Source organism: Gekko japonicus, unplaced genomic scaffold (genome assembly GCF_001447785.1).
Source record: "Gekko japonicus isolate JY-2015 unplaced genomic scaffold, Gekko_japonicus_V1.1 scaffold480, whole genome shotgun sequence".
Taxonomy (NCBI): Eukaryota; Metazoa; Chordata; class Lepidosauria; order Squamata; family Gekkonidae; genus Gekko; species Gekko japonicus.
In genome coordinates, this window is record NW_015175370.1 from 730,771 (window position 1) to 742,396 (window position 11,626).

The 11,626-nt window shown below is 44.7% G+C and overlaps 1 protein-coding gene across 1 annotated transcript in view; it reads left to right on the forward strand.

The window, feature by feature from the left end:
- Positions 1-5,047: 5,047 nt before the first annotated feature.
- REL (v-rel avian reticuloendotheliosis viral oncogene homolog) overlaps positions 5,048-11,626 on the forward strand; it is a 54,309-nt gene continuing 47,730 nt past the window's right edge. The window contains exons 1-2 of the mRNA XM_015425493.1: positions 5,048-5,179; positions 8,811-8,959. Of these exons, the coding sequence (XP_015280979.1) occupies positions 5,087-5,179; positions 8,811-8,959 (242 nt within the window). The 5' untranslated portion in view covers positions 5,048-5,086. The remainder of the gene's footprint in view (positions 5,180-8,810; positions 8,960-11,626) is intronic.

Consider the following 11,626-nt stretch of genomic DNA (forward strand, 5'->3'; position numbering starts at 1 on the left):
CCTGAGACTGCTACAGCAGGAAGGCGCGGGATATAAATATAAATGTATATAAATAAATAAATTTCCTCACAGATTGCATAACCTCAGGTAGTAGGGGTAGGGTTCTCCCCACTCCCAAGTCCTTCCAGGATAAGAGGCTGGTTGGTTACAGCAAAGTCAACTGAAATTAAATCCATTGAAGATAGAGGTCCTGTGTCTGGGGCGGGGTGGATTGGGAATCTGACTCCTGACCCTTGGTGGGGCATCATTAACGCTGCTCTAGCAGTCAGGAGTTTTAAGTGTGATCCTGGATGCCTTGCTTTCAGTGGAGGCCCGGATCACAGCAATTGCCAGATTGGCCTTTAGTCATCTTTGGCTGGTCAGGCAATTGGTTCCTATCTGTCCTCCCACGACCTGGCCATGATGAACCATGCAATGGTCACCTCCAAGCTGGACTATTGTAACTCATTCTATCCGGGACTACCCTTGAACTTGACCTGGAAACTCCAGCTGGTGCAAAATGCGGTGGCGCGCCTTCTGGCTGGAACGTCTGTGTGGGCGCGCATTCAGCCAGTGCTCTGCCAATTGCACTGGCTTCCAGTTGAGTACCGGATCAAGTTCAGGGTGATGGTGTTAACCTTTAAGGCCCTATGCTGTCAGGGACCAACATATCTGCCAAACCGTCTCTCCCATTATATCCCCAGAAAAGCCTTACGTTCATCTCAGCAACATCTCCTGGTAATCCTCGACCAGGCCAGAGCCTTTTTGGTTCTGGTTCCGACCTGGTAGAACATGCTCCCTAGTGAGATCAGGGCCCTGTGGGACTTACTACAATTCCACAGGTCCTGTCAGATGGAGCTGTTCCGCCAGGTCTTTGATGGAGGTGGCGGGTGTCAAATTCTGTTGGCCTCCCCTGCTCTAACCTGCCTATGGCTGGTTATCATACCACCTGTATTATCATCTGTGCCAAGGGTGTGGTCTGGTCACACTTATTAATACCCAGCCTCTAAGTTTCCAGGCTGTAAAAACCCAGTGTCCGGGAATCTTATTGGCCATCATTTAGATACTAACTGGTTCAGATTTTATGGGGATTGTTTTATTGTTTTATTGTGATCTCCCCTGAGCCCGCTGTGGAGGAGAGGATGGGATATAAATCACATGAAATAAATAAAATACAATTCTTGCATGCAGATAAGCCACAGGGCAAGGAGGCATGCCCCAAGCCATTTTGTTTGTTTGTTTGTTTATTGAATTTATATCTTGTGTTTTTATATGGGGGGGAACACAACTCCAGGTTGCTTACAATAGTGGTATAATGTACGCTGATGGTAAAATACAAATAATATATAATTATAATAATTATAATAATATAAAAGCAGCAATAACAAGCATGAACTAAAGCAACCCATCAGTGAAACGGATAAGAACAGCAATGTACACAGCAGCATCTTGGAACATGAAAATCCATTAATATCGAAGACCCTCCCTGCTGGGCATGTCTTTAGAAAGTTGGTGCCATTTGAACATCAATGGGCAGGAAGGTTGCCAGCTTCAGGTTAGGAAATTCCTGGAGATTTGGGGGCAACGCCTGGGAGGGAAGAATTTGTAGAGGGAAGGGAACACAGCAGGGATGTGATGCTATAGAATCTGCCTTCAAAGGTGCCATTTTTTCCAGGGGAAGTGATCCCTGTCACCTGGAGATCAGTTGTAACTCCAGGAGGACTCCATGCCACACTTGGCGGATGGCAACCCTAATGGGCAGGCACTTCATAACCTGTGGGTGGCAGCTGGAAAAGTTCTGTCAGTTGGACCAGTGAGCTTACCTCAGACACTGTGGGCTCCCAGAACAGAATTCTGTCAGACTCCTGTTCCTGGAAGTTTCAAAGGAGTGGAAGTGAACACACTTGCACATGTGAAGCTGCCTTATACTGAATCAGGCTATTTGTCCAGCAAGGTCAGTATTGTCTATTAATATTGGTAGCAGTTCTCCAGGGTCTGAGGTAGAGGTCTTTCACATCACCGATCACCTGATCCTTTTAGCTGGAGATACCAGGGATTGAACTTTGAAGCTTCTGCATGCAAAACAGTCTGCTTCACAACTAAGCCACAGCCCCTCCCCGCAAAGTGATCTTTCAGGTACTTGGGATCTAAAATCCTTTGCCCAAACCATCCCTAAGTGAAACCACAGTTGGCTAGTGTGGGAGACCTTGTCTGCCATGGAAGCTTGTTGAGTGACCTTGGATCAGTTGCACACTTTCTGCCTCATGTGCCTTATAGGACTGTAAAGGTAAAATGGATCAGGGGAAAGTGGTGGTGTAAGTTGCTCTCAGTCCTTACTGGGGAGAAAATGTTCATCTAAAACAAACAAGTAAATAGATTATTTATTTATTTAATTCAATTTATATTTATTAATAATCAGGATCCAGACCTGAAGGTTTAAGGTTTTCTCTTGGCCTCACAAGGAAGGAATAATGAAATAAGAAAGTTGAGAGAACTATTATTTCCAGAACGACTGAAAGTGCTACTGATAGGATTCTCACCATGCAGAATTACATATTACTTGTAGTCGTGTAATTATTTTTCCTGGGTTTTTTTGTATAAAAGGATGTTGCTGTGAGGGCTATGATTAAAAGGGGGGAGGGGAACCAGAGTGAATACTTAATTTTCCATTGTGCCATTCTATGATGAAAATCATCTGCTGTGGTAAATGTATGGGCACTCCTATTCACAAGCCCCGTTGCCGCAGTGAAACAACTTGGTTTGCTGGTTGTGGTGTTTGGTTGTGCCCATCTGTCCCTTTTAAATTGTAGCCCTTGTGGCTGTAAGTTGGAAGTTAGGGTTGCCAACTCTGGCTTGAGAAATTCCTGGAGATGTGATGCTGAAGCCTGGGAAGGATGGAGTTTGGAGCAGGGTAGAGAGTCCACCCTCCAGAGACATTTGCTCTGAGGAACTGATATCTGTCATCAGGAGATCAGGTGTAATTCTGGGAGATCTACGGTCCCCACCTGGAGGCTGGCAGCCCTAGAGAAGTCCAGGGCCCTGGCTCACAGCCCAAAAGCAAGTTGTTGTTTCACATTTGAAGTATATATTGGCTTGTATTCTGCCACCCTGCTTATCCTAAATCGAAGCCTTCTTCCAGCCCAAGAAACTGATGGCTCGGGGGGGGGGGGGGAGGCCACAGGAAGGCTTCAAGCATAGCAACTTGCAATGGTAGGATATGAACCACTGCTCTTTGAGCTTTATTGAAGATAGGCAGTCACAGATCTTTAATATCAAATACTGTAACTATGTGGTAAATATCTGCTCAGATTCAGACTCTTACTACAGGGTTGCTACAAAATGTGTGTGGGTGTGGTTGGGCACACCTTGATGTGTTTGGGAGGATGTGGGCGGGTGACTAGCTTTTTTAACCTTTTGGGTTTTTGTTTCTCACTGCAAGAACAATGGTCCTAATTTGCAGGTGGTTAATCTCTTTTTTAAAAATCTGCTATGCCTCAGGCATCCTCCTCTCTTTATCCAGTTCAGTAAATTCTGCAGTACACATTTTCATGTTTCAAACTCTTCTATTAACAAAAATGTGTGTGTGTGTTTTACCTCAGAATATAGATGGAGAAGTTTGTGGACACAGATGTGAGAAACAGTTGAAAAATGAATAAGGCTGTGGTACAAGACACCACATGTATAGAGAAAAAATTATGATGGAATGATGAAGAATGCTTAATTTATTTTTGTTTCACAAGATGTATATATATTTACAAACCAGTTTGGTTCTAGTGAAGCTGTGTGCATTCGTGTGGTCACTCTAGGCTGGAATCTGGGGCAACACTAGCAGTTTGGTGCTCCTCTTAAAAACAAGCTTCTGGCCTTCCTGTGGTCAATATTCCATGTCTTCAGAAACCAGAGAGAGCTTTGGTTAGGAGGTGGAGCTCGACTTTTCCACGGACTTTTCCATTTCTCTTCTGAGCCTACTCTCCACTATTTCTACCGACCAATCCCCAGTAATCAAGCCCTCCTCAGTTATCAGTAACTGTTATACAGACAATAATTAACACAAATTAATTCAGTGCCATTTAATCTTGCTACCAAGTAATCTGAATGTGATTGAGGATATTCTCGTAGGTATTATGACTCAGTTTAATTGATGTGATATTTTCATTTGAATACACTCTTGGTTAACCACTGTTGTTTTCTTTGCTGTGTATTTGTTATATGGTGATATTACTTGTGAGCAAATAACCAGTCATTCCAGAATATTTACATTTCTCTTTTACCTGCCCCCCTTTTTGCTTCCACGTTTAAATGTTCTATCTTGTTTGTAGAGATTCCAGGGGATATGGAGTCATTTTTCTTTATTCTTTATTTGATTTTATTCTTTTTTTTCCTTTTATTTATTTTATTCTTTATTTTTCTTCATTCAGATTTATTTGTATATTTCTCAAAATTCTTCCGGGGTTGCCAGCCTCTGGGTGGTGGTGGCTGGAGATCTAGAATTTCAACTGATCTCCAGGCTACAAAGATCAGTTCCCCTGGAGAAAATGCTTGCTTTGGAAGGTGGACTCTGTGGCATTATACCCTGATGAAGACACTCCCCAGACTCCAAAAATCTCCAGCCTGGAGTTGGCAACCCTGCTCTTCCCACCTTTTCATGTTGGAACCCTCAAGGCAGTTAACAGTAGTAATTAAACCTCAATAACCAGAGAAAACCCGAAGTTTAAAGACAGTGGATAACATTGATGATAAGACAGCAGTTCCTTAACACTAAATTGATATAATCACAGCAGCAAAATTGGCGAGGTTGCTATGTTGTGTCAAAGTACACTGAACTAACCATATCCTCACCTTGGCAGGGATGGTAGACTTCTTGAGGCAAGGATTTCAAGAGCCTAACCACCATACTTAAAGTAGTAGTAGAACCTGGATCGGGGCCCTAAAACCAGTTTAGAAGCCAAAAAGGGTGCTTTGAATTTGAGCTTGGTAACAAACTGAAAGCCCATTTTGAACACTTGGAGTAAGCTGAGTTGTTTCTTTTAACTTTATTGTTCTTTCTCACATTAAAGGTGGTCACGAGCCATACATCGAAATATATGAGCAGCCTAGACAGAGAGGCATGCGTTTCCGTTACCAGTGTGAAGGGCGATCAGCTGGCAGCATTCCAGGCGAGCACAGCACTGATATCAACCGGACTTTCCCAGCTATCCAGGTATACCTATTTTTCATCTTGGCAAGGGCAAGATGGTTTAAAGGCAGCCCAGTGTTATGCATGTTTACTCGAAAGTGAGTCACACTCTGTTCAGTGGGTCTTATGCACAGGTAAATGTGCCTAAGGCTGCCACCCAAGAGCAATTAAGCAGGTCTCTGTCCTCTTTTCTCCGTGCAAAATGTAGTGGGCCTGTAGCTAACGCAGGGCCCAGCCCCCTAGCATTTCTTCTGCGCCCCCTCCCTCCCGGGCTGGCCCCAAAATGAATTAATGTGATTAACTTTGATTTAATTAGCTGCGCACACCCCTGAGGTCCCCTCCCTCCAAAATCACTAGCTACGGGACTGAGTGGGAAGCTTGTGGGAAGATAAAATCAGCCTCCTGGTTTGCCCCATGATCTGTCAGGCCCCATCCGTAGCCCACCAGGTTCTCCCCTTACAGATACAGCACTGGCTCCATCCTTAACATAAGAACATAAGAGAAGCCAATGTTGAATCAGGCCATTGGCTCATCCATTCCAACACTCTGTCACACAGTGGCCAAAAATACCAGGTCCATCAGGGGGTCCACCAGTGGGGCCAGGACACTAGAAGCCCTCCCACTGTTGCCACCCCCCAAGCACCAAGAACAGAGAGCATCATTTGCCCCAGCCTGAGAGTTCCTATCTATACCTTGTGGCTAATAGCCACTGATGGACTTCTGCTCCTTATGCTTATCTAATTCCCTCTTGAAGCTGTCCATGCTTGTAGCCACCACCACCTCCTGTCTCTATCTAGCTTCTGGTTCCAGGTCCTACCATCTGGCCCTGTCCAAGCAGCCAGAATCTTTGAAATCAAAAGCTATAAACCATCCTGTCCTATAGTTTGTTGTCCACTAGTGAAACTGATGGGAAGACTCTCCCGCTCTCTCTCTTTCTCTACAACCCATGCTTTCTGAGCAGCCAGCTTCTTCGCTGATTAAATTTTAAGTTCATTTGCATATTTGTACAACCTTGCTACAAGCATCCTTTTGAGGATGCTGCAGGAAAGGGTGTACATTCTCTGAGGCATTATGTACCTTAAAAGTTAATAAATTGTAGTTACAGCTCACTGTTGGAATGGAAGTCTTTTTAAAATCCATTTTGCAGTATATTAAGCAGTGCTGCAGTGAAGTGCCAAAAGAGCTTCCAAAAAGCCATTCCTTTTTAAAGTTTATCCAATATAATAAGAGAGCTAGATTTACAAACTATATTTATTTTGATGAAATCTAGGTAAAAACTGGTTATCAAGCATGCTGGTTCTGTCTTGAGTGCCCCTCAAACAGGTGCTATGAGACAGGGATGGAGACAGGCAGGGTAGTGAATTGGAATAATCCCTTTCTCTTCCAAAAAGTTGCCTGAGAGAAGGTGAGGCTCTTGTTTCATGGCTAATCTGGCTTTGCCATCTTTAAACTTCCTTATCAAATTCAGGACAGGGCAGTGATTAACATGACACCCATGTCCCCTGACAGTGGGTTTCCTGGTGCCCACTTGCATCTTCCAAAAGCTACTTCCCCACAAAGCATCTCACCTGTAACACAAGCAGCCAGCCCTGGTTTTCCTCCACCTCAGTATAGCTGGAGGTATTTCAAGAGACATCACATTTGTGCAGGGGTCTTTTCGTAGAAAAAGAGCTGCAGGAGCTCATTGAGAAGGAAAGGAGGGAATGAAAGAGAGAAGGAAAGGAGGAAAAGAGAGGAAGGAAGAGAAGGGAAAGAGAGAGAAAGAAAAGGAGGGAAAGAAAAGGAAAGGAGGGAAAGATGGCAAAACTATAAAATGGTGTTAAAAGATCAAATGGACATTTGGGACAGCATGTGTGAGATAAAGGTAAAGGTTTCCCTTGCTTGAAAGCTAGTCAAATCCGACTCTAGGAGGTGGTGCTCATCTCTGTTTCCAAGGCAAAGACATTTCTGTGGTCATGTGGCCGGCATGACTAAATGCCAAGGTGCATGGAACACTATTATCTTTCCACCGAAGCGGTACCTATTTATCTACTTGCAGTTTCTTGCTTTCGAGCTGTTAGGTTGGCAGGAGCTGGGGCCAGAGATGGGAGCTCACTTTTCTTTCAAAATTGTATTGTTACTGGGAAGCAGGGGGAGAAAACATACCTTTAGAATGTTCCCTTCTATGTGAGTCTCTTTTTAAAAAGCTAAGGATTAAACCATGTGAACAGCCATCAAGAGAGATGATTCTAGAGTTCTGATCAATAAATATGTATTTCAGCTCCATGGTGAGTTGCTTAATGATGCAATTTATTTGTAAAACTAAAGATAATAGAATCATAGACCCATAGAGTTGGAAGGGACTTTCAGGGTCATCTAGTCCAACCCCCTAAACAATGCAGGAAATTCACAAATACCTCTCACCACACCTCTAGTGACTGCTGTTCCACACTCAGAAGATGACAAAAAAACCTCCAGGGTCTCCAGCCAAAACTGGCTTGGTTAAAAATTGCCTCCTGACCAGTGTTCCCTCTAAGCTGAGTGAGTGTGAGCTAGCTCACAGGTTTTTAGTCTCCGGCTCACACGTTTTTGTCTTAGCTCAGGAAGGGATGGCTCCAGAGCAAACTACTTTATGCGGTAGCGAAATTGCTTGCTCACAACTTCAATGCCAGTAGCTCACAAAGTAGAATTTTTGCTCACAAGACTCCACAGCTTAGAGGGAACATTGCTCCTGACCCCCATAGTGGCAATCAGCATTTCCCTGGTGTGTAAGAAAGGGCCACAAGAACTAAGCACTGAGGCAACCCTTCCTGCCCTTCCTCGTATGATCTGCCTAAATTCACAGAATTAGCATTGCCATCAGATTGACAACCTCCAAAGAAGGAGAGGAAGCCTGTTCCACTGAGAAACCACTTTAACTGTCAGGAAGTTCTTTCTAATGTTTAGCCAAATACTCTTTTGATTTAATTTCAACCTGTTGGTTCTGGTCCGTCCTTCTGGGGCAACAGAAAACAACTTTGTACCCTATATGACAGCCCTTCAAGTACTTGAAGATGGTTATCATATCACCTCTCAGTCGTTTCCTCTCCAGGCTAAACATACCCAGCTCCTTCAACCTTTATTTATTTAATTTGTACCCCGCCCTCCCCACAAAGCAGGCTCAGGGCCTTATAGGATTTGGTCTCCAAACTCCTCACCATTTTCGTTGCCCTCCTCTGGACATGTTCCAGCTTATCTATATTCTTCTTAACTTGGGGTACCCAAAACTGAACATAATACTCTAGGTGAGGTCTAACCAGAGCAGAGTAAAGCGATACTATCACGTTGTGTGATCTGGACACTATACTTCTGTTGATACGGCCCAAAATTGCATTTGCCTTTTTAGCTACCGCATCACATTGCTGACTCATGTTCATTGTATGGTCTATTAAAACCCCTAGATCCTTTTTGCACATACTACTGCCAAAACAAGTTTCCCCCACCCTATAATTATGCATTAGATTTTTCCTACCTAAATGCAGAACTTTACATTTATCCCCGCTGAAATTCATTTTACTTGTTTTAGCCCACTTTTCCAGCCAGTCAAGATCGTCCTGTATCCTGACTCTGTCTTCTACCGTATTTGCTATAGTAATAACCTCTTTCTCTCTCCTCTTTCTCTCTCTTTCTTTAATAGATTTTTAACTACTTTGGGAAAATAAAAATAAGAGTAACATTGGTAACCAAGAATGAGCCCTACAGGCCCCATCCCCACCGGCTGGTCGGAAAAGATTGCGAAAATGGCTACTATGAAGCTGAATTTGGACAAGACCGCAGAATCTTGAGGTTAGTAATGGGCACTGGTGTAGGTGGTTGAAGAGAGACATAATATTGAAACAGACCTTAGGCTACAGTCCTCAAATCTATTGTGGACTCACCTTCCCAGCTTTAGTTATCGAGTGATAGTATGCTGGTCTTAAGTCCCTCAGTTTTGACCCCCTTTTTGCTTGATCACTCCCTTGCTGGCCCTGTGTTGTCTCCTGTGGGGACAGTGCCCTGTAGGGCCCAAGATGGAAGTGCTGCCACCTCTTTCTAGGCCCTCAGCAGTAGAGTGTATACAGTAAATATACACCACGCCTTGAGAAAGGGCCTCAAAGGATTATGTCTTCAGCACATCCTCCCTCCATTTATTCAGCTCTTGAATATCTTATTTGGTGTAGTGGTTAAGAGCAGCAGACTCTAATCTGGAGAACTGGGTTTGATTCCTCACTCCTCCATATGTAGCCAGCTGGGTGACCTTGGGTCAGTCACAGTTCTCTCTGAGCTGTTCTCTCAAGAGCAGTTCTCTCAGAGCTCTCTCAGCCCCACCTACCTCACAGGGTGTCTGTTGTGGGGAGAGGAAGGGAAGGAGATTGTAAGCCACACTGAGTCTCCAAAGGAAGGGCGGGGTATAATTCCAACTCCTCCTCTTTCATGCATTTGTAGCCCAGTTAAAGACTCTGGTATATAAGACAAGACAATATAATTTGCTAACAATCCCCCCCAACAAATAAAAGCAGAGTTCATGTGAGTTTGATGCTTACTCATCTTCTAATGTTCAGTTTTATTTTTTTTATTTATTTACTTATTTATTTATTCAATTTATACCCCGCCCTCCCCATGTTTATGGCTCTGTGGTAGAGCATTTGCTTGGGAACCAAAAAGTATCTCGTTCAGTCCTTCCAGTTAAAAGACTCAGGTAGAGGTGAAGTGAAAGACTTCAGGCTGAGACTTTGGAAAGCTACTGCCAGTCAGAGCCGACGATACTGACCTTGACAGCGCCAGTGGTTTGATTCAGCATAACATAAGGCTGTTTCATGTGAATTCAGAGATGGAGCAGTCATTCAACATGCCCACTGTTTGTTGGATGGATAGAGATATTGTCAATTTTCCTCTTCCCAATCCTGAACATGAATACAGCCTTGGCTGTGCAATTCAGCATTGCCAGCTGGACAAGTGAAAATGAACTGTTTGTACTGTTTGAAAAAAGGAGTGACACCTTGCTTCCCTACTCCTAAATCCTGCCCTGATTAAAGTTAGGAAGCAGCAGGGAAGGGAGGGCTCAATTTCTCCCTTCATGTGCCAGTGAGAAACCCTCCTCAAGAAACCAGGTGAGGTGAAAAAGATGGCATCAGTTTGCCTTGCCAGCTTACCTGTGAGCAATATCTGTTGAGTTAAAGACCCTTGTGGTCATACTGCATTATCCACCATAACCTGCAGCCTGTAACCTTTGGAAGTCTACAGCAGCACAGAAGTCATAGTTTAGATTCCCTGTTTGACATAGTCTGTCTCTAAAAACGGGTGCTGGAGATTAAGGGTGCCTCTGCCCTCTTCCCCGCCTAAGGCGGTCCAAGAAAATGAAGTTATACAAATAAAACACAAAATGCTGCTGTAAAAAGGAAGTGAGTTTTTAAATGCGCTTTGGTTTTGAAGGGCATGTAAAAGGTATGACTGCTCCTGAAGGCAGTTAATTCACTCATTTTTTATGGAGAATCGAGTTTGCATTCCAGTGTTTTCCCTACTCAGTTGGTTATTTTTCTTTTTTCAAGAGCTGAAGGGTACTTCCAGTGACTGATGGGATGCTGTGTGATTTTTTAAATTCTATTTTATTTTTGCTGATTCTCCACCACTGCAGACCCCTGAATCAGCCCACATGTTGTTCTCTCAGGAGATGCTTCTCAGGGAGTACTGTGGACAGGGGATTATGGGAAAAATCCTTCCACTACAGTACTTGGAATCAAACCCAGTCTCTTGTTCTAGTTCTTGCAACATTCCTGTAAGGGACTGCCATGGTGTTACCATATTTTAGATATGGACTAAGTCGGAGAGGGCGAGTGGCTTGCTGAAGTTCATCTGGTGAGTTCATTACAGAAGCTAGGTGTGAACTAGTGACCTCCTAGTTCGCAGCTCATTCTCTTGAGTACTTTGCCACAGTATAGATTACATTATTGCCAGTTACCAATGGTGTGAATGGTTACCATGCTTCTGGTATATTTGTGCCTGTTGTAGAAATGTCACAGACTGCATCTCTCCTTTATTATAAAGGAGTTTTGGGTGCCAGAATTCTAAAATGCGCCCCGTTAGTGTATGGGCGGAAAATATGCCACTCAGAAGAGCTGCCTCCAATGACTGGCTCCCTCAGCCAACCTGCCCTGCCATTGGCTGGGTGGCTGGGAGGAGAGGGAGCCAGTCATCGGAGCCAGCGTCTTCTGAGCGGCCATCTTCCCCACATACACTAAGGTACGCTTTCAGCCCAGCGGCGAACGGAGCCGATAGGCTCCGTCCGCCGGCTTCCCCCCCTCCAGCCCCCATCCTCCCCAGCGAACGGGCCCTGCACGGCCCGTCCGCCGCCTCCCTCCCCTCCAGCCCCCATCCCGTCCGCCGGTTCCCCCCACCCCCCCGCCGCTCTCCAGGCCGGCGGACGAGGCCCCCAGGCCCCTTCCCCTCGCCCTTCCTTCCTCTCTCGGGCCCGTC